Source organism: Molossus molossus, unplaced genomic scaffold (assembly GCF_014108415.1).
Source record: "Molossus molossus isolate mMolMol1 unplaced genomic scaffold, mMolMol1.p scaffold_m16_p_12, whole genome shotgun sequence".
Lineage (NCBI taxonomy): Eukaryota > Metazoa > Chordata > Mammalia > Chiroptera > Molossidae > Molossus > Molossus molossus.
In genome coordinates, this window is record NW_023425347.1 from 52,107,269 (window position 1) to 52,133,219 (window position 25,951).

A 25,951-nucleotide genomic window follows, 5' to 3' on the forward strand; every position below is an offset into this window, starting at 1 on the left:
TATTGTCTGTTCCCCTTGCAAAGTTACAAGATCTGTGGAAATAGGTACTGCGTCCATGTCTGGTCTATAAAACAAGTGCATGAATGAGGCTGAACACGAGAGCACAAATGTGGCAGAGGGAGCTGGGCACCAGAGAACCGTGCCAGGTTCCACTGGGGTGTCCCAGATCAGCTGAGGCCTGATGCTGGCCACTCCCACAAAGCGCCTTTCGTTCTAATACACTTCTCATTCTCTTTGAGAAGGATTGAGGTCTCTGGAAAATAGCCCACAAAACTGTTATGGGAACGGCAGGCCCAAATAATGCTCTAGCATCAGGAGGGTCTGAGAGCTGAAAGCCACCTCTGTTCCCCACCCTCAGCACGGGGGTGGGGAAGTGTTCTCAAAGCCGTAACTCCTTTTAGGAGGATGGAGAGGGCATATAAAGGGCCCTGGCTGAGGACTTGCTTCCTCATTGCACAGTGGGAGCCAGAACCCCCAATCCTCCGCTGAGAGAAAATGTCTATCCAGTAAGTATCTCTGGAAGATTTCTTTTACATGCCTTCGTAGGTTGATGGTAAATGGGCTATTTCAAGAGCTCCTGACGAGGATTGGTGGCCTGTTTAGGGAAGACCTTGGGTCTTGTTGAGGCAGTTTCTTCCCATTTATATATTGAAGCAAATATCTAGAATTCCAGTCTAAGTTACAGTGGGGTCTGTGTGACTTAGAATGGGCCTTGGAAGCAGCTGTGAGCATGAGGCTTTCAATGAGGCAGACCTGGTTCCACTCTCACCCCACCACTCCTAGCTGTGTGATTTGGGGCAGATCACTTAACACTTTAAAGTCAAAGTTTTTCCATATATACAATGAGTATAACAATAGCACTTACGCCATTGTGTTGTTGTGAGATTTGCATGTGCTAAGAACATGCACTGTTGTTTTCATGGTGTGGGGCCCATAGGAAAGGCTTAATAACAGATTACTGTCGTTCGTTATTAGGGAGTCTGGTCAGGACTCCCGCTCCAAGAAGTTATGAACTGGAGCCAAAGCGAGGAGGCAGGCAATAAGCAGAAACATAAAACTGACTATTTGTTAAAAGTACTGTAGCTCTTGGAGATGGCTGAAGACCTGAGACGACAGCAAGAGATGTTGGTAGAATATGGTTGAAGAACAAAGGATGAGGTACTGACCCCAACTCAGAGGAGGGAGAGAGATGAGATGTCCATGAGGCAAGGGAATCAAACACCGTCAGCTGAGAGGGGCAGCCTTATTCCGTGGGAAGGACTCTGTCAGGAAGGGAAGTGTCACAGCAGGTGTAAGTGGATTTATCTTCAGAGATACGGGCAAACTGCAGAGGGCGGGACTGAGTCCACTGGGACATACGAGGAGGTCATTAGCCCTAACATTAAGGAAGGAGCCCTGGCCGGGGGCCCCCCTTGCAAGCCTGGGTGTGTCTTCACTCCCCCGAGTGCCCTGTGCTCCCCTGGCAGAGGGGGGACTGGTAGGGCGAATTGGCCTTGAGCCAGAGCTCTGCCTCTGCCTTCCTGGGCTTCTTTGATTAGTAACGTGGGCTGCGTCCTCATCATCCCACATTTCAGAGTCGAGCATCCTGCTGGTGGTTACAAGAAGCTGTTCGAGACTGTGGAGGAACTCTCCTCGCCGCTCACAGCTCACGTTACAGGTCGGTCTCACCCATCCTGAAGCCACCCTCTCTTTTTCTTCGTGATGTCTCTTCTCTCTCGTCTTGTTCATTGGCCCCTGTCCTTACTGGCTCCCCTATGGGCCACAGAAGGAAATCTGGAGGTTCAAGGTTTCTAGACCCAGAACCCATCTCCTCTCATTTACCTTTTCTTTGTCTCCCTAATGTAGAAAAATGCTACCTAACTGGAATTCCTTGAGGACTAGGCCTACAGCTTCGTCATCTTTAAACTGTCGGCACCAGGCTCACTCCCCGGCACATAGGAAAGGCCCTTTAAATATCTGTCCTGTCTGTGTCAGGATAAATGAGGGCCTGGGGACAAGCAGCTGAAAATAGTGCATTAAAGGGCAGTAGGTTTTATGTCCATTATACTGGAAGAGTCTTGGTTCTGGAGTCAGGCAAATATAGGTGTTAATGGCAGTTCTATCCTACAAGTAACTTAAACTTTCTGAGCCTTGATTACTTCACTTACCAAAACCCAAATTTTACCTCATGGAGATGTTGTAAAGATGAAATGAGATTGTGTAAATAGAAACATTTACCCAGTATTCGAAACAGCATGATCAACAGGTGGTAGTTAGTACTATTGTTACCATCCAAAGATATTATATGACCATACTTGCCTGGACATGGTGTTATGGGAAGGTCCAAAGCCTGGGCAAGTCTCTCTCCTCCCAGTTTCCTCTTCATAAAATAGAAGGGATGAGTCAAACACACTTAACTAGATTCTGATACTAACAATCTAGGTTGTAGCAATTGAATTAGTGCTGTGCCTTTTAGTTAAGTCACACCTTCTTAAAGATTTTATTAGAGCCCAGCCAGTGTGGCTCAGTGGACTGAGTGTTGTCCCATGGACTGAGAGGTCCTGAATAGATTCCTGGTCAAGGCACATGCCCGGGTTGCAGGCTCAGTCCTCAGTGGGGTGGTGTAAGAGGCAGCCAATCGATGTTTCTCTTTCATCAATGTTTCTATCTCTCTCTCCCTTCCTCTCTCTCTAAAAACAAAAATCAATAAAAACATTTTTTTTTTTTTTTGCTTTATTGATTTCAAAGAGAGAGAAAGTGAGAGGGAAAGAGAGAGAGAAACATTAATGAGAACATTGATTGGCCACCTCCTGCATGCCCTCCCCTGGGGATCAGGTACACAACCTGGGCATGTGTCCTGACTATGATTCGAAACAGCGACTTCTTGGTGCATGGGTCAATGCTCAATCACTGAGCCACACCAGCCAGACAATAAAAACATAATTTAAAAAACTTTTTTATTAGAAATATAAATCTTTTCAAGTAGGTTGCTGAAATTGAGCTGTAAAAAACAATCCTTTTTTAAAAAGCATTACTAAGGATGAAGCAAACACTGCCAAACATTGCACTTTTCAAAGGATAAAAGGGCACATATGTAACTGCTTATACTGAAAGCCCTTCAGGTCTTTCTTGTATACTCTTCCATTTTGCAGATGAGAACACCAAGGCCTGGAGATGGCACTTAGCAAATCCTGAACCAGAATCCAGGTCCCTAACAGCCAGCAAGTTGACCTTCACCTGGACAGCAAGCAGCACACACCCTCAAAGGAATAGAGCGCTAGATTTTAAAAAGCAGATATTCTTGTTGCATTTAAATGATTTTCTTCTATAGACACTTCTCTGTTTAGTATCTTGATCCCTGCTCTTAATCCATCCTTCCTGCTCCTATCAAGTTATATCAAGAAATTTGAAATTCTTAAAAGTGAAAGGTCGGAAAAAGGTAAATGTGTTGGTATCTGGGGAAATCTGCTAGGCAGAGAATCCCATTTTCCTCAAGATGCTTTTCCCTGTCTCCTTCCAAAGGTTATCCAAACTCTGAGGCATTGTCACATCTTCTCCTGCTTGGTCTCCTGGAGAAACGAGAGTTAACCAGCAGGCATTTCCTAAGTGCTGCCCAGTGTAAGAGCTGGGAATGAAAATCACTATCAGCTTTATAAAGAAGAGGCTGCCCAATCAGGCTGCTAATAATAATCACAGTGTTTCGTGTCTCACATTCATCACAGGCAGGATCCCCCTCTGGCTCACCGGCAGTCTCCTTCGATGTGGGCCAGGACTCTTTGAAGTTGGATCTGAGCCATTTTACCACCTGTTTGATGGGCAAGCCCTCCTGCACAAGTTTGACTTTAAAGAAGGACATGTTACATACCATAGAAGGTAAAGGAACGCTAGGCCCCTCTGCCCTTATTAGGGGTGGGGCCTAGCCCAGCTCCTCCTTTCATGGGCTTTCAACCTCCTGAACCAAAGAGGGGACTTACACACTCACTTTCTCTCAAAAACCACTTGGGCCAGTGCATCTGCATGGACACCGGGGAACTGTGCTATGGGGTAAAGAAGAAACTAAGAACTAGGCCTTTGGAGTCCAACATACCTGGCTTCAAATCCTATATCTACCAGATACCTTTGGCAACCTTTGGCAAGATGTTAATATCTAATTCTTGACTTTGTCACCTCTAAAATGGGAGATAATAGAATCTACTTCAGGGTTCATTACAAGGAGTAAATAAGAACACAGTGCCTAGCACATGGGGAGTATTCAGTAACAATAATGTTATTATAGTCATTGTTATTATTAGACCATTGGCTCTCTTGACTCCTTACCTTTTTTTTAATAATCAAAAAGGCCACAAGGAAGGAGAGAGGGGTATCATAAAGGAAGTAAGGACCAAATATGTGATAATGGTACAAGAAAGAGAAGTTTTCTAAAATAAGAGATTGTTGCTAAAAGGCTTGAAGGCCTCGCCCTGGCTGGTTTGGCTCAGAGGTTAGAGCATCAGCCTGTGGACCAGAGAGTCCGAGGTTCGGTTCCCGCTAAGGGCACGTACCTCAGTTGCAGTTTGTCCCCGGCCCTGGTTGGGGTCGTGTGGGTGGCAACTACTCGATGTGTGTGTGTCTCTCTCTCTTCCCCCCTCTCTCCCTCCCATTCTATCTGAAGATAAATGAAAAAAAAAAAAAAGTCTTGAAGGCCTAAGCCATCACACCAGAAAGCATCCATTAACACCACAGTTGTCTTATGCTTTAATATTCTGGCCTATTGGGGGCTTTGTTGATCAACACAGGCATCAGGCATTCTAAAGAGACATTGAAAGGAAGAGTCAGTGGAAGCTTAAAGTAGTCAGGATAACTCGGACTGTAATAAAAGAAAAACTGATCAGTTCAAAGAAAAATTTAGCTATGAAAAAGCAGGTTTTGGAGGTCAGACAAAACTTTCACGTGCATTCTAAAGACCTTGGTATTTCTTTTCTCTTCATGACGTTGTTTCTTCATCTATAACATTTTGAACACATATTATATGGATTGGAGGAAGGGTAAATTAGATACTACTTGGCTCTCCACCTGAGAAATCCTAGGCAATGTATGCCATCTAGTCTGGGGTATGCAGGAGGTCTGCCTGTGCTAGAGACTGGATTGAAGAATCCCTACTTTTAACAGTAGCAAAATGAATTTTAAAATGGAAGAAAAACACAAGAGGGACACAAGGAAGATCAAAAGGAATGTAATTCAGTGTACCATGTTCTATATTTCCCACTAACTGTAGGTTGATGGGTTTTAGGCTACCGGAAGTCATAGGTTCTGTGCCTACTACCATGGGGGCTACGTAGTGTGATAAGGAAAATGCATGTTTTCAAGCTTTGACCAGCTTGAATTATAACCCAGCTCAGCCATAAATGCCAGTCACTTAACTTCTCTGAGCCTTGAGTTCCTCATCTGTCACTGAGATTTATGACATAAATTTAAGCTCATGGCATATTGCCTCTTTCTCCTTTGGTCACCAGGAGAAAGTGGCCTGACAATATTCTTCATTCTTATGTTGTGGACTTATGATTCTGACTCAGTAAGGACACCCAGAATGACGATTATAAGCTCCATGTGGACTACACTGATTGCCCCCGTCTCTGACCCTCTCCCGTGTTTTAATGTCCTTCAGGTTCATCCGCACTGATGCTTACGTACGGGCAATGACTGAGAAAAGGATTGTCATAACAGAATTCGGCACCTGTGCTTTCCCAGATCCCTGCAAAAATATATTTTCCAGGTTACTGAAATCTAACTGCATGCTCTTAAAGACATTTTATATTAGCACTTTTTCTCTCATGGTTTGAAAGTTACTGGACTAAAAAATCCATTTGCTTCTGCAGGTTTTTTTCTTACTTTCGAGGGGTAGAGATCACTGACAATGCCCTTGTTAATATCTACCCAGTGGGGGAAGATTACTATGCCTGCACAGAGACCAACTTCATCACAAAGATTAATCCTGAGACCCTGGAGACAATTAAGCAGGTAGGATTCAGTGCTCAGGTGACATTGCTCAAGAATTTAGAACTGCAACTTAAAATTAAATCAACTGTGCGTTTTGGTAGAGAGAACATGAGAGCCAGGCAGATTTTCAAATCCTGGCTTTGTCATCAACTACTAGCTATGTGACATAGGGCAAACTTTTTTTCATCTATGAAATTTTAAACACTTATTATATGAGTTGAAGGAAAACCTTATGAAATTCTTAACATATTCATTCATTCATTCATTCATGACACAAATCATTTCGGAGTCCCTGCCATATACCAGAATGTATGCTAGGTGCAGATACATTCATGTCTAAGACAACATGGTCCCTTCCCTTACTGGCTTTTATAGGCTAGCATGGACCTGGCACATATTGGATATTCAAAAAAATTATAGCTATTAATATTGAAAATCCTGTTATTCATGATTCTAGGCAAGGATGCTGCACCAATTTGTCCCTTATAGATACTTCCTATTCAAAATAAAATTATATTTTAAATGAAATAGCATAGAGAAAAATATCAGCAATATTAGAAAGAGGCAAATTTTGGTGAGAACTTAGACAATCTCAATGCAGCATTCAGTCAAATAAATCCACATTTTCAACCAATATTTATTAAGATGTGATTATTTGAAGGCATTGTTTTTGTCTTCAAAAAGCTTAATATCTTGATGGAGAAATCAAACAAATACACAACTTAACTCTGATAAGACACATAGTGTGATGAATCCTTTAGGAGGAAAAAAAAAACCTATTATGAAGGTACAGAGAAGAAAGAGATTACTTCTGGCAGTAGTTGGGGGATGTAAAGTGGTACACATCAAGAAAGATTTAAAAGGCTTGCATTTGAGTTAGAAATTAAGAGAAACAACTTCAAAGAATTTGAAGAAAGGACATTTCAGGTAAAGGGAGTAATGTAATCAAAGGTATAGAGTTAGGAAAATAGAGGATATGTTCATGGAAACTAAAGAATAATTTCTTTGGTTATATTAGCTGTACTTCTCAATGGAGGAGCTAGTGGCATTGGGTGGGAGAAAATTCATCATTGTGGGGACCATCCCCCCACGTTGTACAGATATGGTGTCCCCGGTCCTATCCACTAAATACCAGTCATGTCCTCAGTTGTGGAAACACAAAATGTTTCCCAACATTTCCATTTTCCCCCTAGGGGGCAATATCACTCCCAGTTGATCTAGAGCATGCAGTGTCAAGGGGAAGTAAGGGACACGGGGTAGGGTGAAACTAAAAGTTTGAATAATGGACAAAAATTTGAAGTAACAAGAAGCAACGGAAAGATTTGCTCAAGGAAGTGCTATAAGCAAAGCTGTGCTTTAGGATATTTAATCTCTCATGTGTAAGCTGTATGGGAGAGCAAAAGAGATAAAGGAGCTAGACCAGTTAGGTGGAATTCAAGACCAGAAATTTAGTGTAATAGGAATAGAAAGGAAAAATAGTTCCAACACTGGCTCTTAATGTCGCAAGCTGATTTATAAGTCCCAACAGACTATTTACTAAGGCCTAACATACTCTCAATAGCTCTTTCTTGTTTTTGATGTATGCTTGTAACCACAGGTGAGTATGTGTGCAGATCATTTAGAGAAGGACTGGAAGGGACTCTGATAGTGAATCTGTACTACAACTGCCATGGCCATTTAAGTGGTAATGTCAAGTTCATGATATGGCTCCTGAATGGACTTTATGAGGGGTAAGGTTCCATTGTGAACAGCATTGCAACCTGACATCATGTAAAAATACAGTTTTTAAGACTGGAGATTTTTTTGTTCACCATTACTGAATTGGCCTCCTAATCAATGCCTTTGCTTCCTGTCTGATTTATTAAATACAACTTCCTTACTTCAGTAGAAGCAATTTTTCTAAAATGCAAGTATCAGTGTGTTACTTCATCTAGGGCACCCATAGTTTCTAAGATCAAGTCCAAACAAGGGCCTTTGTGGCTGGCCCATTCTTATCTCCCCTCCTCCATGCATGCCCTTCATGGATGCCATGTTGAACAACTAGTAGTCCCCAAACAGCACATGCTATTTCACAACTCTGGGCCTGCACATTAGTGTTCCCACTCCCTGGAGCACACTGTCATCCTCGTCCACTTGAATAATTTTTATTCATCGGTCAAGTATCTGTTGGAGTCATCACCCTTGGGAAGCCCTGCCTAATCTCCTGGTCTGGGTTAGATGGCCTTTCTCTGCAGATACCATTTTACACTTACAGCACTGTCTGTTTACTGGTCAACTACAGTACTATCAAACAGAACTCTACAGTGATGGCAGTGTTCTGTAGCTGCACCGTCCATGTGCTACTATGTACTGGGAATGTGGCTGATGTGACTGAGGAACTGAATTTGAAGTTTTATCTACTTATAATTAATTTATATTTAAATTAGTTCATGTGGCTACAACATCGGACAGAAGTCTAGACTGAAGTTCTTGAAAGCATGGACCACCTCTGTTTATCTAGACCCTGGCACAGTGCCTGGTATAAAATAGAAGCTCAAAGAGCACTGAATGAATGAATGAATGTCTTGGTTATGATTGAAGATGCTGAAAACTCCCTATACTTTAAAAGATATTCTCCTAATCAAATAGAAAAAAATTTGGTTAGACAAATATATACTCTATCAATTACTCATTCAATAAATCATCGTTGAGTAGAACCCAGGTAGAAATTCTAGTGCTGTTTTTGCTAATATGTGGCTCTGTGTCCTTGAACAAGTCACTTGACCTCTCTGGGACCTCAATCTCTCCTGTAAACCAAGAATTTTGTGCTAGATTTGTGGTTTTGAACTTCTTATGAGACTCCAAATTGAATTAAAGTGCTAAGTCCTCTCTCCAAAACCATTTGCATTTCATTTCGGGGGGCTCATGGATTCCCTGAAACCTATATAGGTGAAGACTTTCTATACTAGGTGAATCCTGGGTTTCCTTCAATTCCAGTTTCACACTCTGTTCAATACCCTGGATTTGATATTTAGGTTGTGCCATACAGAATTGCTATTTTTATAAAATGAAACATAATAAATATCAGCAATTTCATACAATTCATCTAATACAATCAAGGGAATATAAAGAAGCCCCAGGATTCAAATTTATCCTTTTTTAAGAACAATCTACATATGCAAAAGAAAACAACTAACCAGAGCACTGTATGGGATACACCAATTAAAGAGCAGCCAGGGAGAACTCCAAGACTTCGGAAGCACGTGCAGTCAGCATGGGGGTCGGAGGAGAGCTCTGCACTGAAGATGGGAATTCAAGCAGACTTCAAAGAGGGTAGGACCCAGAGAGAGAGAAGAAAAGAGAAAGTGCCCTTAAAGTGAGGGTTCAAGCAGTAATGGTGAGGTCGAAACTAGGGACCAAAGATGTAACATAACCTTTCTCTAACGTGGATGATGTTTGCTCTCCTTCACAGGTTGACCTTTGCAACTATGTCTCGGTCAACGGAGCCACAGCTCACCCCCACATTGAAAGTGATGGAACTGTTTACAACATTGGTAATTGCTTTGGGAAAAATTTTTCAGTTGCCTACAATATTGTAAAGATCCCTCCACTACAAGCAGGTCAGTTTACCAATTTGATTCTTCTTAAGACAAGTAACTGTATTATATGAAAGTTACTGGAAATACAGGATGTGAAATCAGAATATCAGGATAGCACGATACGCACAGTTAAATTACTCTCAGATTTCAGGATAATTTCCCTCACCCCTGCCCTACCAATGGTCAGGGCATGACAGCAGAAAATGACAACTTGAAATTATAGAAAGCAAGTGGCCAAGTTCTATGTGTATACAATGTGCCAAAGATATATTGTATATGTGGATTTAGAATCATAAGATTTAGAATCAAATGTAGCAAATATTTATTGAGCATTTATTCATGTGCCAGGTGAAATTAAATTTTTATTCAAGCAAATGCATATGCAAGATAGCATATACACATATGAGAATGTACTATTTGGTATATATATAATTCACAAAATTACAAATAAATCTATTAACTCATATTAATACTATAGCTACAAAATATTGAATGGAAGAGAGAGTATGCTTTAGACTTCCCCATTTATCCTTCATTCAATGCCAGAAATTTGATAACCATCTTGATGACAGAATTATTTGAATATATATGGATTTTTGTTTTGTATTGTTTACATAGTTCTCAAAGAGCAGCAGCACATGGGAACCTGTTAGAAGTATGAATCTTGAGCCCCACTCAAAGCCAACTGAATAAGTAATTCTGGGAGTGGGGCTCCAATAAGTATTTCAAACAGCCCTTTATGGGATTTTGATACACACTAAGGTTTTGAAGTCTACACATTTAGTAATAAATGAACTTTAATGTGCATAAGAACGATTGTGCAGGGCTGTTGACATAGACCTACATATACTATACTGCGTAGGCAATTTAAGAGACTATAAAGAACATTGTGACCATCCTAAAGTTGTGCCTTAGTCCCCTGACTGGAACCCACCTCCAGGAGTGAGATGTGACTCCTCTGTAGTCCGCCTGCCACAATATGGGGGTGCGCTTCCCCAGATCTGCTGCCATTTGGATTCTCCTGGGTAATTGCATCTTTAAATGACATTTCACTAAGAAATGCCGATGACTAAGAAAATGAACATAAGCTCTGAAAAATCAAGATCTGAAAGTGTATTTCTTTGCTCTCATAAGCTGTTTTAAGTGCTTTGTATTTAAAAAGAAGAAGAAGAAGGAAGGAAGGAAGGAAGGAAGGAAGGAAGGAAGGAAGGAAGGAAGGAAGGAAGGAAGGAAGGAAGGAAGGAAGGAAGGAAGGAAGGAAGGAAGGAAGGAAGGAGGGAAGGAGGGAAGGAGGGAAGGAGGGAAGGAGGGAAGGAGGGAAGGAGGGAAGGAGGGAGGGAGGGAGGGAGGGAGGGAGGGACCCAGCCCTGGTCGGTTGTGCGGGTGGCAACCACTAGATGTGTCCCTTTCACATCGACGTTTCTTTCTCTCTTTGTTCCTCTCTCTCCCTCCCACTCTACCTGAACAAAAAATGGAAAAATGTCCTCGGGTGAGGATGAAAAAAAAAAAAAACACTTTATTTCAGACCAGGAAGATCCAATAAGCAAGTCAGAGGTCGTTGTGCAATTCCCCTGCAGTGACCGCTTCAAGCCATCTTACGTCCATAGGTAACTTTGAAGGCCTGCTCTGAATCTTCAGGAAAATTTAGTTTAAAAGATCCGCTTTGCCTACCTTTGATACCAATCCTGATTACATTCTCTTTCAGAAACCTTAATTTAAACATAATTAATGTCACATAGGCACTGTTGATTCATGTAACCGAGCACGACACACGTATACACATTCCTTTGTGTCTTGGGAATAACCCAGCCCATTCACAGTCCATTTGTGTTTCTGAACAGTTTTGGTTTGACTCCCAACTACATTGTTTTTGTGGAGACACCAGTCAAAATTAACCTGTTCAAGTTCCTTTCTTCATGGAGTCTTTGGGGAGCCAACTACATGGATTGTTTTGAGTCCAATGAAACCATGGGGGTAAGTCTTAGCGTTTATTTGTCAGGTTTATGATCATGAAGAAGGTGTGTTTCATATGCGCAATTTTTCCTTTTTAAATGCATCAAAATATTTTTCTCGTTTTCAAGGTTTGGCTTCATATCGCTGACAAGAAAAGAAGAAAGTACCTCAATAACAAATACAGGACCTCTTCTTTTAACCTTTTCCACCACATCAATACCTATGAAGACAGTGAGTTCCTGATTGTGGATCTCTGTTGCTGGAAAGGGTAAGAAAGGACAGTGGATAAATGTCACATCTCTAGTTGTTCCTGGAAATCTGGGCCCTTTTTCAAAGATGCTGCTCTCGCCCAGCCGGTGGCTCAGTGGTTGAGCGTCGACCCATGCACCAAGAAGTCACCAATTTGCTTCCTGGTCAGGGCACATGCCCAGGTCGTGAGCCAAATCCCCAGTGGGGGGCATGCAGGGGGCGGCCAATCAATGTTCTCTCTCATCTATGTTTCTATCTCTCGCTCCCTCTTTCTTAAGAAACAAAAAAAAACATACTGTTCTCAATATTTAACCTGAATTACATTCTAAAAAAGCAAGAAGAATGCTTCAGTCACAAGATACCATTGAAAAAGCTGTAGAGAGTTTACGTAATCAGAGACACTCACATCCTGAACATCAGAAGCATGGTTAATGATTAAAAACTGATCAGATCCATGAACCAGACCTGAAAGACAAGGCTCTGTGACCTGTTTAGTGAACTTAAACCCAACTTCACGTAAACTTGGCAAGATTTCTGGGAGGCCTTGAACTCCACCCCACTGGGTTGGTGAGAAAGAGGCATGCTTTCTTCAAATTAGCCAGATCAGCAAAGACACAGCAGAACAGAAAATATCAAAGGCTGCTGTTATTTAAACATATCCATGAGGTACATTTTTTTTTTCTCCGCTCAGTCTAGGCAGGAGGAAATGGCTTTAGTATACCTGGGTCATTAACAATGTCCAGGCTGGGGAATAAAGACCAGGTAGGCATTTGTGCTTTTAAGTAGCTTGACTCAGCTGTCTAAAAATTATTTGTAGTTGTGTATGCTCATATTTGACTTCTTGATTTTGCAGATTTGAATTTGTTTATAATTACTTATACTTAGCAAATTTACGTGAGAACTGGGAAGAGGTGAAGAAAAACGCCAGGAAGGCCCCCCAGCCTGAAGTTAGAAGATATGTACTTCCTTTGAATATCGACAAGGTACCTCTACACAGATTTCAGATATAACCGGAACATTTCACCTTCCCAGGGCTTGTTCTCCTGCTTATGTTCATACAAACAGTCCTGAAATGTCAGAGATGGAAGGAACTTGAACAATAAACTAATCCATCCCCCCTCATTTTACAAATGAGAAAGCTGAAACTCAGAAGAGTAATGTATAATTCTAAATGCGTTACTCTTCCATTTACAAAATCCTTTTAAAATATACTTTCTCAGTGAATAGTACAGACCACTTGTTCCCAGGATTCTTTGTCAATAATATGAATAACTGAATTTAAATTATTTGAAATTCTAGAGAGACGAAACATCAAAAGGTGTCCGTGTAGGGAAATCAGCCTATCATTTTGGTTTTCTACACATTTTCTGAAAATATTACTAGAAGATAAAAATTATTAATAGCGTTAAACTGTCATCTCTTTATTTCTACTTTTTCTTTACTTTAACCAGACCTCTCTTAGCAGAGTACCATCAAACATTTTTAGTGTGATGGAAATGCCAGTCAAAATCAACAAAAAATATAATTTTCACAATCAGTACACACTCCCGTTTATGTACATATGAGATATATATACCAAAGAAGTTGAGGCATCTACAAGGAACGTAAAACATTGTATCCAAGGCTTAGATCAGATGTAGTGGGAAGTAAACCCAATTTAGAACCAGACACCACTGCTCTTAAAACTGTAAGCTCTATGAAGAATGAGGAAGGGGGAGGAGATTGGTGTGGGGCATTACAGTTAGATGAAAGAGCTTCTACAAAGGCAGGAAGGAGTTAAAAAAGCAAAACTTGCCCTGGCTGGTTTGGCTCAGCGGTTAGAGCGTTGGCCTGCGGTCCCCAGAGACCCTGGTTCGGTTCCCGCTAAGGGCACATACCTCAGTTGCAGTTTGTCCCCGGCCCTGGTTGGGTTGTGCAGGTGGCAACTACTCAATGTGTCCCTTTCACATCGATGTTTCTCTCTCTCTCTCCCCCCCTCCTACTCTATCTGAACAAAATATCAAAAAAAAAAAAAAAAAAAATGTCCTCGGGTGAGGATAAAAAAAAAAAAAGCAAAACTTCACATGGAAATGTAAAGTAGTTGCTAGGTTCATTCAGAGCACAGGGGAGATGAGCATTGGTGGAGGGACTGGAGAGAGAGGTTGGAGTGATACAATATGGGGCTTTATAGCCTTTGGATACTCTGTAAATGATAGGGAGCCACTGAAGCACTTTACGTGTGTGGTTTGCAGGTGACATAATCAAATCTGTGTTGTAGAAAGGTCACTCTGGCAGCATTGTGGAGGACAGTTTGGAAGATGGAGAGTCTACAAGCTCAAAGCTCTATTAGAGGACGAGTGCAATCGGGCAAATAAAAGAGGATGAATGTCTAAACCAAGAAAGTGGGAACTAAGAAATAAAGGAAGGTACACTGTTGAGACATATTTAGGAGGTCAAGTCATCAGGAGTTGTGAGGGGTTAGGGAAAGAGGAAGGAGCTGAGGACAACTTTCAGATTTCATTCCATTCCCTTCACTTCTATGTGTAACCTTTAATGTCTTTCCTTTTTCTTCGCTTGTTTATGCAAATATAAAAAATACAAACATAAATATACATATATATCTTTCCATTCTCATACACAAAAGTAATTTTCTATATACACAGTTTTGTTCCTTTTTTCATTTAACAATATACACTGAAGATCTCTCTTTTTTTCAACTGCACAGTATTATTTTTGTGGGCATTTTTTGTCTTTGGCTCTGACAGATAATGTCACAAGGAATATCTGTCTATGCATGATGTTTTATATATGTACAGCTATAGGGATAGGATGAATTCTCAGAAGCGAGATTGCTGGATCAAAGGATCTGTTAAAAAAAAATAAATTAAGGGAAGAGTGAAAAGGAAGAGATGGCTTTTTGCAGAAAGCAAAGATAATGTTACAGATTTCTTACATTTGAAACCTGTTTGATAATAGAAATAATAAGGTAGAACAGAATAAAATAAACTTACAATTGCATAAATAATAACTTCAATATAGACATTTGAGCTTATTATATGCATATGTAAATATGTATATACACACACTACTTGCATTCTTTCCAGCATCACCACAACGTGCCTTACGGTCCCATTTCACAAATCCATTCCTCTATTTGTTCCTCACCTCCCATCCCCTTCCCTATCCTGAAAATCCTCCACCATCTCCCCTTAATTCATTATACATCACCATCGTCTTCTCAAAATGTTCCCTTCACCCTCTTTTACAAAACTCTGACTCCCAAGGACACTGTTCTCTTCAGCGGCAATTCCCAGAGGAGGCAGTTTCTCCTCCTACAGCCCTTGTATCACCAACCTGGAATTGGGGTAGGCATCCTCTTTGCTGTACATTACTGCTTTCGGACAACTGTTCCTTCCATCCACCCTTAAAATCTCCCAATTTTACATTTCATTTTAGCTCATTAGGTAGCCAAGTGGTATGAACACATATACATATACACACTTCTCATTGTTGCTGTCATCACTAACCACTGCCTTCTGACCCAGGGCCGCACTTCCCAGATCTCCTGCCTCTCCAAGGTTTCACACATCAGAGCTGATTCCTCCAGCAGCCTGGTCTTTCAGTTCCTTGACCTCTTCCACTGATCCTATCTTCCACTTTGTCTTGGTTACTCATTCCTCATAGGTAAGGCCTTGACATTGGTATTACCTATGAGTTCTGCGTGCTTCATCCATAATCTTAGATTCATGCATGACACATTGTGACTACCACCTGCTTCAAGATCACTTGTTCTACTGCAGTTCTCACCAGGAACCTTCAATCTCATACCTTCTTATAACTCTTCACTCCCTTGAGGACTTACCCTGCCTTCTTTATTCAACTAAAATTCTATGGTCAATAATTATAATCATCCCCTTTTATAGATTCATATTTCTTGTGCCTCTTTCTTATTTTTATCAAACTCATTTGTCAAAATCACAACCCTAGTTAAATTAAACCCTCCACCCACTCCGTGTTTGTACCTATAAGGCTGAAATTAAGTGTTAAAAGCACACAATCATGTTAAGTGGTCCATTTTTAAATACATGACCACAGATCTTACCACTACATTTCCAAACTTCATTTACTCTCCCCCGTCCCTAGTTAAGTATTTCACACCCTCCTCTGTTTAAACTTCTAACACCTCCTACCTCCACACTCATATTCGACTGATGGCTCTGCTTCCTATTTCACTGAAACAAATGAAAGAAATCAAAAAGAATGTAGACTTCTGCCACCACATCTACCCACCCACCAGCATCTGTGCCCATACCGAATTTATCCTTCGTCTCATCCAGAACTGGTTGTTCCCATCCTCCCTCACCCACTCAAGGACATCACTCTAGCAGTTCTCCCCCTCGTTCCTATATCATCTCTCTTCCCTTTTCATTGGACCACTCATATATCATGCTATTGTTTTGCCCTCTTACAAAATCTTCCTCTTGACTCCTCTGGCCCCCACCAGCTATTCCCTCATTTCTCTTCTCGCAGACCTCTTAATGTTGGAGGGCACCAGAACTCAGCATGTTGTTCTAGCTTTTAGGTATACATTCACTCGCTTTGTAAAGACTCATGCTTTAAGGCTGCCCAGATTTACATTTTCAACTTTCCTTTCAACTCAAGGTTCATATATGCTACGGCCAACTCCATGTTTCTATTTGGATGTCCAACAGACATTGCAAACTTAATAAGACAAAACCTAAATTTCTCCTCTTCCCCACCAAAAAATTCCCCCCTCCTTCAGTAGTCCCCATCTTTTTGTGACTATCTTTAATTGTTCAGGCCATGCTTGATGCCTCTGTTAATTTCATGCCTCCTCCACCCCATATCCTATGTATCAGGAAATCCTCTCGGCTCTTCTGTCCACATCTCACTGATTCCAGTGTTGCTAGCCTCGTTTGAACCATGGTTTGACTGAACTACTGCAAAACGAACTGGTTTTCCCAAGTCCATTCTTGCATCCCTCCTCCTCCTAGTTATATTTATTGTTTATGTCCCCAAACTGGAACGTAAGCTTCATGAGAACAGGGACTTTATGAAATATCCTGAATGCCTAGAATAGAGCCTAGCACAATATATGCACCCAAGTACTTGATACAGGTATTATTAACTAAATATACTCTTAGAAAGGTCTTGTGGTACCCCTTCTTTTCATAAATATCTGACAAATCACATGCATCGAGGGGTGGGAAGTAAAAAGAAATCTTAGAAAACATCTGGTCCAGCAATTTTTTTTTATTTTCTTCTTTTTAACAACATAACTGTATAATGTTTTTCTAACAAAATCAAAATATACCCTAAGTATAAAGGAAATGAACACTGTAAATTGATCCCTAGGAGGCGAAGCCTTTGTTGTTCTGCAGAAAAATACTTGCTTATTTTTTTCTAGAGGCCCTTCCTCAGAGACCTTTTTCTTTGAGGGCAGATGAGAAGATTGAAGCCCGAAGAGGTTTATATGACTTTCCCAGTAACACACACAGGCCCAGGCAGCTCTCACTGTCATGGGCCTGGGCTCCCCTTCCAGAGTTTTCGGTACTGTCTTCCTTACACGTTAACTTAAGATGTCAAGAACTCGGGCGATAAAACTGAAGAAAACTGCATTCATGGCCGCTTGATTTTTCTCTCCCGTTCCCTGAAGTTTCTGTTACCCTCTTTCTTAGGCTGACACAGGCAAGAATTTGGTCACACTCCCCAACACAACTGCCACTGCAATTCTGTGCAGTGACGAGACCATCTGGCTGGAACCCGAGGTCCTCTTCTCAGGGCCTCGCCAAGGTGAGAGAATGTGGGAAAACCCAGACATGAGAGGGAACAAAACGTTCCATTCAGAGAGATCAGCCGGGTTTCCCTAAGCATGTGCTCTATTTTGTAGCATTTGAGTTTCCTCAAATCAATTACCAGAAGTACGGTGGGAAACCTTATACTTTCGCGTATGGACTTGGCTTGAATCACTTTGTTCCAGACAGGGTAATTAATCCATCTTCCTGATATTAGAACAGTACTTTAAGTCATACGCCAGTCAAGTAAAGCATACTGACTGGTTGATTGATTGACTTTCCTTTCTCAATAAACAGCTCTGTAAGCTGAATGTCAAAACGAAAGAAACTTGGATGTGGCAAGAGCCTGATTCATACCCATCAGAACCCATCTTTGTTTCTCACCCCGATGCCTTGGAGGAAGATGATGGTAATGAAAGCATTGGATGTGCCTGAACGTTCTCTTTTTACTGGAGTTCATGTGGTTAGTTCACTAGGAGGGGAGTCACAGTAATTATTCCCTCATGTTCAGGAATGATCCTTAATATTATTGCATATAAACTTATTTGAAAATAAGTTTAATCTTGTGGTCAGTTCTCCCTGATTACTAGTGGAAAAATGCTGAAGCACCATCTGGTGTCACGGTGGGACACAATGTCTGCTCTGGATGAGGGAGGGAAGGAGGAGGAAGGAGCAGCATGAATCCTAGGTTTGTGCCTTTCTTCACCTCGATACATTTATGGGGGCGAATACAGTTCTAGGGAGGGAAAGTGAGTATTGTACCAGATCAAAGAGAATGAGACTGTGGCTTTGTGGCTCCAGTCTTGTTTATTTATTTATTTTTTTAGAAGCTGGGGCTAGAAAGAGACCCAGAGATATAACCTATAAAACAGCAACTCAATTACAAAGCATCAGTCTTGGTTAACTATTGGTTTCCTGGGATTAAAATATGGAAAACCACAGAGAAGTGAATAAAATAAAGAATTGTGGAGCCATGTTATGTTAAATAACTTTACATATACAGTCCATCCAGTCAAAACTGCAAAAGGTTTGTTCTAGTTTTGTTGAAAGGAGGTAAGTGTCCAGATAGGTCTTGGAAATTATAGAAATAATATACGTTACTGTTGTCAAAGTCTTTTAGTACACATATTTGTTTGTCACAAGACTTTTTTTTTTTGCAGTAGGCAGAGCAGTTGGTATATCTTATATTACAGATAAGAACAGAGAACAATTCATTCAATAAGAATTAAATGAACACCTTCTATGTTCTAATCATTCTAGTAGGCTATCAGGATATGACAGTGGGCAAGACAGGTATGGTAACTCCCTTCCTGGAGCTGACAGTCTAGGGGACGTAAAGCATTTAAAAGACCCCTTCAGGGTGGTCACACAGTGAGGTGGTACAGAGTCAACACAAAATACCATCCTATTGTTCTTATTTGTCAATGCAATACCTCCTCTATTATTTCAACAGCATTTGTTCCTGGGAATTTTTATAAAACTCAACATTGCCTTATTTACTTCCGATTAACAGGTGTAGTTCTGAGTGTGGTGGTCAGCCCTGGAGCAGGACAAAAGCCCGCTTATCTCCTGATTCTGAATGCCAAGGACTTGAGTGAAGTTGCCAGAGCTGAAGTGGAGATTAACATCCCTGTCACCTTTCATGGACTGTTCAAAAAATCCTGAACACATTCCAGCAAGATATGTTTCTGAAGACAAATCCAAGGAAAACATAGTCAGGTCTGCAATCAAATTCTGCTCAGTGTTAGCCTGCAATATGTGGTTTTAACTGGCAGATGCACGTTATTTTGCAATGTTTCACAGCAAGCACAAAGTTGAGCAAGCAATTCTTTTTAAAATAAAGTATGTATTTAGAAAGTTCAACTTTCTATGTAGACAGAACATAACTAAAAATCTCTTTATATAGTTAGCAATCAAATAAAAAATGAATGTGAGTTTATTAAGCTGTCTTTTATTCCTATTATAAAAGTGTATTTTAGGTACCTATCTGCTCCAATACTTTTTGAACATTTAAAAGCCAAAGTGCTCTACACCTGATTGCAGCTCTGCTGAGTGAAGACTGTGTCATGCAAAAAGGCTTAATTATTAAATGTCAAACCAAACTCTTTTTCAAACTAGGGGCAATCATCTAAGAGTAATTAGTGTAATTGTATGCATATATATATATATATATATATATATATATATACACACACCCGCACATATCTGCTCAAAGATTCTCAAGCTTTATGAACTTTGACATTTCCGTTTAATATAGGCAATTACTACTATTTCTGATTTTACAATGAGGAAACCTATCTCTGATCACCTGAGTGCACTCCACCAAATAACATGTCAAAGATTAAGTTATCTATTAAAAGCTTCTATGACATCAAAATATTGCATATACTAGTGATTGTAATTTTTTGAAAAACAGCATAAAATATGTACAAATATAACTTCTACTTAAAATCGAAGTATGGGGTAATGTTGCAAGGCTATGTACTTTGTTGTCTCTTCTGCTTAATTATATTTAAGCACTTTGAAGTCACCTGACTGGAGAAAGAGAGAGAGAAAATATTAAATCACTAGCATTCAGATATTAACACATTTTAAGCATTTTTATTTTCAAAATCATTCTCTTCTGTGCTACATATTGAAAAAAAGGAGACTGACAAAAATTTTTATGCTGTACCTTATTCAAGGTATCTATTTTATGCCAAAAAGTATTATATTTCATTGTATTAAATTAAAATGATCAGCATTGTGTTTGACTAAGTAAAAATAGCTTGAAGAAACAGACTGACCAGGGTACTTGATGTATCCATTTTATTTCGTCAGTTAGATAAAATGCAAACACATTTTTTAAATTACAAATACTCATTTACTTTTCAAAGAAAATCTAAAATTCCAGAAAAGTGGAAATAGTAAATTAAAGTCATATAGATCTCATCTAAGTTCAATTGCTATTAAGATTTGGGTATTTGTCTTTTCCATCATTGTTTCCCCTGTGGGTTTTTAGTGTAATCATTATTTCTTTGTGGGTAATGCCTAAATAGAACTAGAAATCTCAAAAGAGAAAAAGAAAAATGCCAGAGAATAGCACGGAAGGTGTGACTACAGATAAACATTAGTCCATTGTTTTTTATCTCTAAACATGAAACCTGAACATAATTCCACAAAGAAAACTACTCATCCATTTCTTTAAAAAATGTAAAACATAAATGACTGAACAATCATTAAAATTTAGACTTATTAAAGAGTCCAAATTTAAAAGGATTTCCAAAATTTCTACTTCCTACAATTGCCATTCACATCTTGCATACTTTCTATTTATTTTCCATGAGCACATCTTGTCATTTGGTGTGCCACCTTACCTTTTGTTGTAGGGTCCCATTCTGAGAACCGTGCTCCGTGGAGATCACCACAGTGCCAAAACGAGAGAGAGGCAGATCGGACCAAAATGGCATTCTAGTGATACAATTACACCAGCATTGACACTCTCTATACAATCATTCCTAAGATTATACCAAGAAGACCTAAGAACTGTGTTTTTCAATCCCAAGGATGGAGTGTGAGCTTTAAAAACTTAAAATAAGGGACATTTTAGCCAGGCTGGTGTGGCCCAGTGGATTAAGTGTCATCCCATGGGCTGAAAGGTCCCAGTTCAATTCCTGGTCAGGGCACATGCCCAGGTTGCAGGCTCGATCCCCAGTAGGAAGCATGCAGGAGGCAGCTGATAGGTGTTTCTCTCACACATGGATGTTTTTATCTCTCTCTCTTCCTTCCTGTCTCTCTAAAAAACCAATAAAAACATATTTTTAAAATAAGGGACATTTTAGTCAGGCAAGAGGGAGTACTTCATATAGAAAAATTTCATATTAGAAACTTTCATACTGAAAAATTAAAGAACCTGTTTTTCTAAGACCCATTTGGGGGATCTAGAGAACTATGTGCCATCTATAAACAAATAAATTCGTTCTAAAGAAAAAAATTAACTGGATTAAAACAAATAACCCTGTTAACAAGTACTTATTTTTAAAATAAGTTGTTTAGAGTCCATTTTTTCCCCATTTTGGACATCTTATATTTGTCACAGCCAACAGGAAAGGATAATAAAACTTTTGACAATATCAAAAGGTGATTAATAACTGATAATTACCTCATGACACTCAGAGTCCCTGTACTATATACTAAACCAGAAAAGACCAACAGACAACAAAGGCAGCCTACCTTTTCAGAATTCTGTGGTGGTATTATTCCATCATCCCACAGCCTGGCTGAAGAATAAAATGCAGCACTTTCTTCTATGAACCTAATAGGAGTGATCAGTGATTAGGATTACAGAGAAAATACCCACTATGGGATCCCCTAAGGAATACCAAATCTCATAATATTCAGTCTCAATGGGAAAACAATCTCTGAAACACAGGGAGAAAGAAAACATTCATTGTGTGTCTTACTTTTACAGAAAAGTGGAAATTACGCCTAATACTACACCTATCGTGGTACTATTTTTACCGTTTTGAAGATGACGAGAGGGAGGCCAAGTTACTTTTCTAATGAGTAGTAAACTTAAAACGTTTTGGCCCACAATAGTCCATCAATAGCTAAGGGTTACTGAATAGTTGAAGGTATTATTTGCACTCAGACATGATGACTAAGTTGTGTGACAGTGGTTGTATTTTCAATAATACTTTAAGTCAGTCAGAATATATCACAAGTTATCAGAAACCAAAATTTAAGTGGGGGAACCATCAGGTTCGGATTTCAGGTGGAGAAAGGCTAGGCCCCGCAGGATGAGGGGCTTGGGAAAGAGAGTATTCATCACTTGAGAAGGCTACACAGAGGCAGTACTATCAGGGTAGGGCCAGGTTTTGGTTACAGCAAAAGGAGAAGAGAAAGTTCACTGCTGAGATGGAAGATAACAAATATTTTCTTGATGATTTATATAGAAATCTAGGATGTCAATAGATGGGGGTGGGAGAGATTAGGAGAGAAAAGGCAATATCTCCCCCACCCTGGCCGGTGTGGCTCAGTGGCTGAGCATCAACCCATGCACCAAGAGGTCGCTGGATCGATTCCCAGTCAGGCCACAGGCCCAGGTTGTGGGCCCAATCCCCAGTGGGGGGCATGCAGGAGGCAGTTAGTCGATGTTTTCTCTCATCAATGTTTCTATCTCTCTTTCCCTCTCCCTTCCTCTCTCTCTAAAATCAATAAAGAAAAAAAATTTTTTTAATTAAAAAAAAAAAAGAAAAGGTAATATCTAGAGTCTCAAAGAATTAGAGGCCAGAGTATGAGACAGGCATCAAGTATTTATGATACAGCAAAAGCACGTGATTGAGAGGTTGTGAGTGTTTAGAAGAGGGAAGTAGTGGCTATCTTGCCACTGCCTGAGATGCAGAGTCCTGCAGAAAGGCAGCCTTAGTGTGAGGGTGTCGGCACTCTCTGGAGCCTTGCTGACGATGGCTGCAAAGGATGGTCTTGCTCCAAGGCTGGACACTCGCTTATTCTTCCCAAATGGCAGCCTGACATAGAGGTCACCCCACGCACTCACACACTCTCTTTCTATAGACTAGGTATTCTTCCAAGTGTTTTCTGTGCATTAACTCATTTAATCCTAATGATTAAAGCCTAATAATTGAATAAAGTAGGTACTACTTCATTTATAAATAAGGAAACTGAGACAGAGAGAGGTTAATGAACTTGCCCAACAGCTATTAAAAAGCAAAAACAGAATTTGTACAAAGGCAGTCTGACTCCAGAGTTTATGAGTTTAACCACACTGTACTTCACATTTCAGTTGATTAAATAGAAACATGTAATGACTTCTTTCAAGTTTATCTATTTATTTACAGAGCCAATACTAGAATCAGAGCCCAGGATTTTCAATATCCCTTGTTTTCTTTGACATCATCATGTCTTCCCTAATAATAATGTTATTAAAACTGTATTTATTTTACCTTTGATTTCCAGAAGTAGTACTGTGTGCAGAAACATAGCCTGCTACCAGGGGGGAAGTTGAAATAAATATTTCTCTCATCTTTCTTGGACTGTTGGAATCTAGAGACCATTTGGAATTGCTTCTTACTGTTTAGCACTTGGGAAAACAATACAATTCATCTTATGTGACCCAACATTCAATATCTCACATCCCTTACCATGGCATGCCTTTCACTGCCAAAACAACCACCGATGACCAGTGTTACCTTGGGTACAGCTGCACAGGCAACTGTGACCATCATGGAAGCTTGGGCTCTTAGCCTGCTGGCAAGATCTGCCTGCAAAGAGATTAGAATTAAAAAATAAATTATGCTAGAACACCTTCTCTTCTAAGAAATCATCATGGCCCATCACTGGGCCAAAGGCAAAATAAGTAGAGAAGTGCAAATAAAAAAATTTATTAAATGGCTCGACCGGTGTGGCTTATGGTTGAGTGTCAACCCATGCACCAAGAAGTCGCCAGTTCAATTCTCGATCAGGGCATATGCCTGGGTTGTGGGCCAGATCCCCAGTGTGGGGGATACAGGAGGCGGCCAATCAATGTTCTCTCTCATCAATGTTTCTATCTCTCTCTCCCTCTCCCTTCCTTTCTCTCTCTAAAATCAATAAAGAAAAAATAATAAATTAATAAAAAAATAATGTATTAAATGAAATAGAAATCATTATCATCAACAAAAACAAAATTAAAGAACACAGTAAATAAATATTTGATTTGGAGAAGATGATTTAAAAAAAAATGAAACATTGTAACTGTAGAGGATTGTAGAAAGCAGGTCACTTAGGGGCCATGTCTATAACAGGATTAATTTTAATGCAGTGCCATAAATAACTATAGCAATAATTTGAAATAGCCACCATTTCTGAGCTCCTGGTATATGACAATCAGGGGGATTTCCATAATTTTGCATGTTTAATCCTCCTAACAAACTAGAGAGATTGATATTATTTTTATTGCAACAGAGGAAATCGAAGCTCAGAAAGGCTAAGTAACTTCCCAATGCTAAGGCCAGGGTTTGAATCTGGGTCTATCCAGTTCTAATTCCTGTGATCTTACCCTCATAGAAACAGGAAGAGCATGCTCTAGAGGGGAAAAAATTAAAGCTTTAATATAACAGTACTATCATGATTTTCTTTTTACTGTTAGGAACACATCTAACTCTTCCAGATTAGGTAACGGTGACTCAGACACCATTTTATGTTGGAACTAATAAAAAGATACATGGAATATAAACATTAACTCTGCTTCTGATAACAAATCCATCCGAGATTTTTTTTTTCCTATAACACCCTCTCAAAGAAAATTAAATTGAGCTTCAAACAGGAATTGAAATGTCTGTTTGCTCAATGTTTAACTCCCACTCCAGTCACAATGCTGTGTACACTGAAACCACTCAGTAAATATACTTGTTGAAGGAATGAATGTCACCACAGTCCAATGATGCCATGCCAAAGAGTGCTAGAAACACTTATTTTGCTGAACTTTGAAACAGAAAATCCAGAAAGCCCATTGACTGACAAAACCCAAGCCTATTTTTGACAGAATTTGGAAGTCCAAGGCAGCATACGTGAGAGATTTGCTGCGAGTGGATGCTGTGTGGCTCTGTTCGGGAGAAAGGAATTGGGATGTTTCGAGGACTACATAAATTGACAAAGTGGCTCCCTTGAAGAGATGCCTGGTATGTTAATTCACCATTGTTTGCCACTATTCCAATCTGATGTCTGGTTTCAAAATAAATAAATCGTCACTTAGTCGTAGGCATTTTCATCTCTGTTCCTACTGCTGCCAACAGTCTTTAAAGTGAAGGAAGGGTCTCCACTATTGAATAAGACTGTAGATCTGCATTCCCCCTCTGCCAGTCCTAGAAGAACAAAAGTCACAGCAACAAAACCCCTGCGTACTCCATTCTGAGTAGAATACGCAAACTGGAGACTCTTAAAACAAGCATAGGAGAAATAAAAGTAACTGAGATGGGGCATAAGGGAAAAGTAAAAGAAAAATCGAGGAGAGTTTACAAAGGCCCTAAAAATTCAAAATACCATGTATCCGTTACTATGGCTCGCACGGAAGCTGCAGAGGCCGGGAGAGCCGGGCTGCATTCTAAGGAGCCTTGCGTGGCCAGTGTCGGGCCACCAGCAGACGCCCCAGAAGTACTGATTGATTTCAGTGGAGTTTTGCTCACTATGAATGTTCACACTATAAGATATTTTGAGAGTGCATCAACTGCCTAAACTTTATTTGATATACCCGGCATTCAATTATTTGTTCTAAGAGGGAAATGACTACTGTATTTATAAAGAGTTTACTAGGTTTCAAGATGTAATTAATTGTCACAATATGTTGGCAAGGTAGGTACTAGTCCTGGTTTGTTTATTTGATTCTTTGTTTGCTTTCTGTTTTTATTTTATTTGTAAATTCTCAACTGAGCCTACTTTTCCATT

At 40.0% G+C, this 25,951-nt stretch overlaps 1 protein-coding gene across 2 annotated transcripts; it reads left to right on the plus strand.

The window, feature by feature from the left end:
* Positions 1–443: 443 nt before the first annotated feature.
* On the plus strand, positions 444–19,986 carry RPE65 (retinoid isomerohydrolase RPE65). Of its 2 annotated transcripts, none has more exons than XM_036257372.1 (14): positions 444–506; positions 1,575–1,657; positions 3,702–3,852; positions 5,624–5,731; positions 5,835–5,976; positions 9,407–9,554; positions 11,059–11,140; positions 11,375–11,507; positions 11,615–11,754; positions 12,589–12,718; positions 17,414–17,528; positions 17,626–17,720; positions 17,828–17,939; positions 19,044–19,986. In XM_036257372.1, exons 1-14 carry the CDS (start codon positions 496–498, stop codon positions 19,193–19,195), a joined length of 1,602 nt encoding a protein of 533 aa, XP_036113265.1. In that variant the 5' UTR covers positions 444–495; the 3' UTR covers positions 19,196–19,986. The 2 variants fall into 2 exon arrangements, with proteins under 2 accessions (XP_036113265.1, XP_036113266.1); XM_036257373.1 differs by having other exon boundaries at positions 450–506; positions 9,407–9,488.
* The last annotated feature ends 5,965 nt before the right edge of the window (positions 19,987–25,951 follow it).

Excerpts from the sequence above, each read along its gene's own strand:
- RPE65 (XM_036257372.1), top strand. Across the intron at positions 1,658-3,701 it reads GCTCACAGCTCACGTTACAG|GCAGGATCCCCCTCTGGCTC; the intron begins GTCGGTCTCACC and ends CATTCATCACAG. Across the intron at positions 11,141-11,374 it reads AAGCCATCTTACGTCCATAG|TTTTGGTTTGACTCCCAACT; the intron begins GTAACTTTGAAG and ends GTTTCTGAACAG.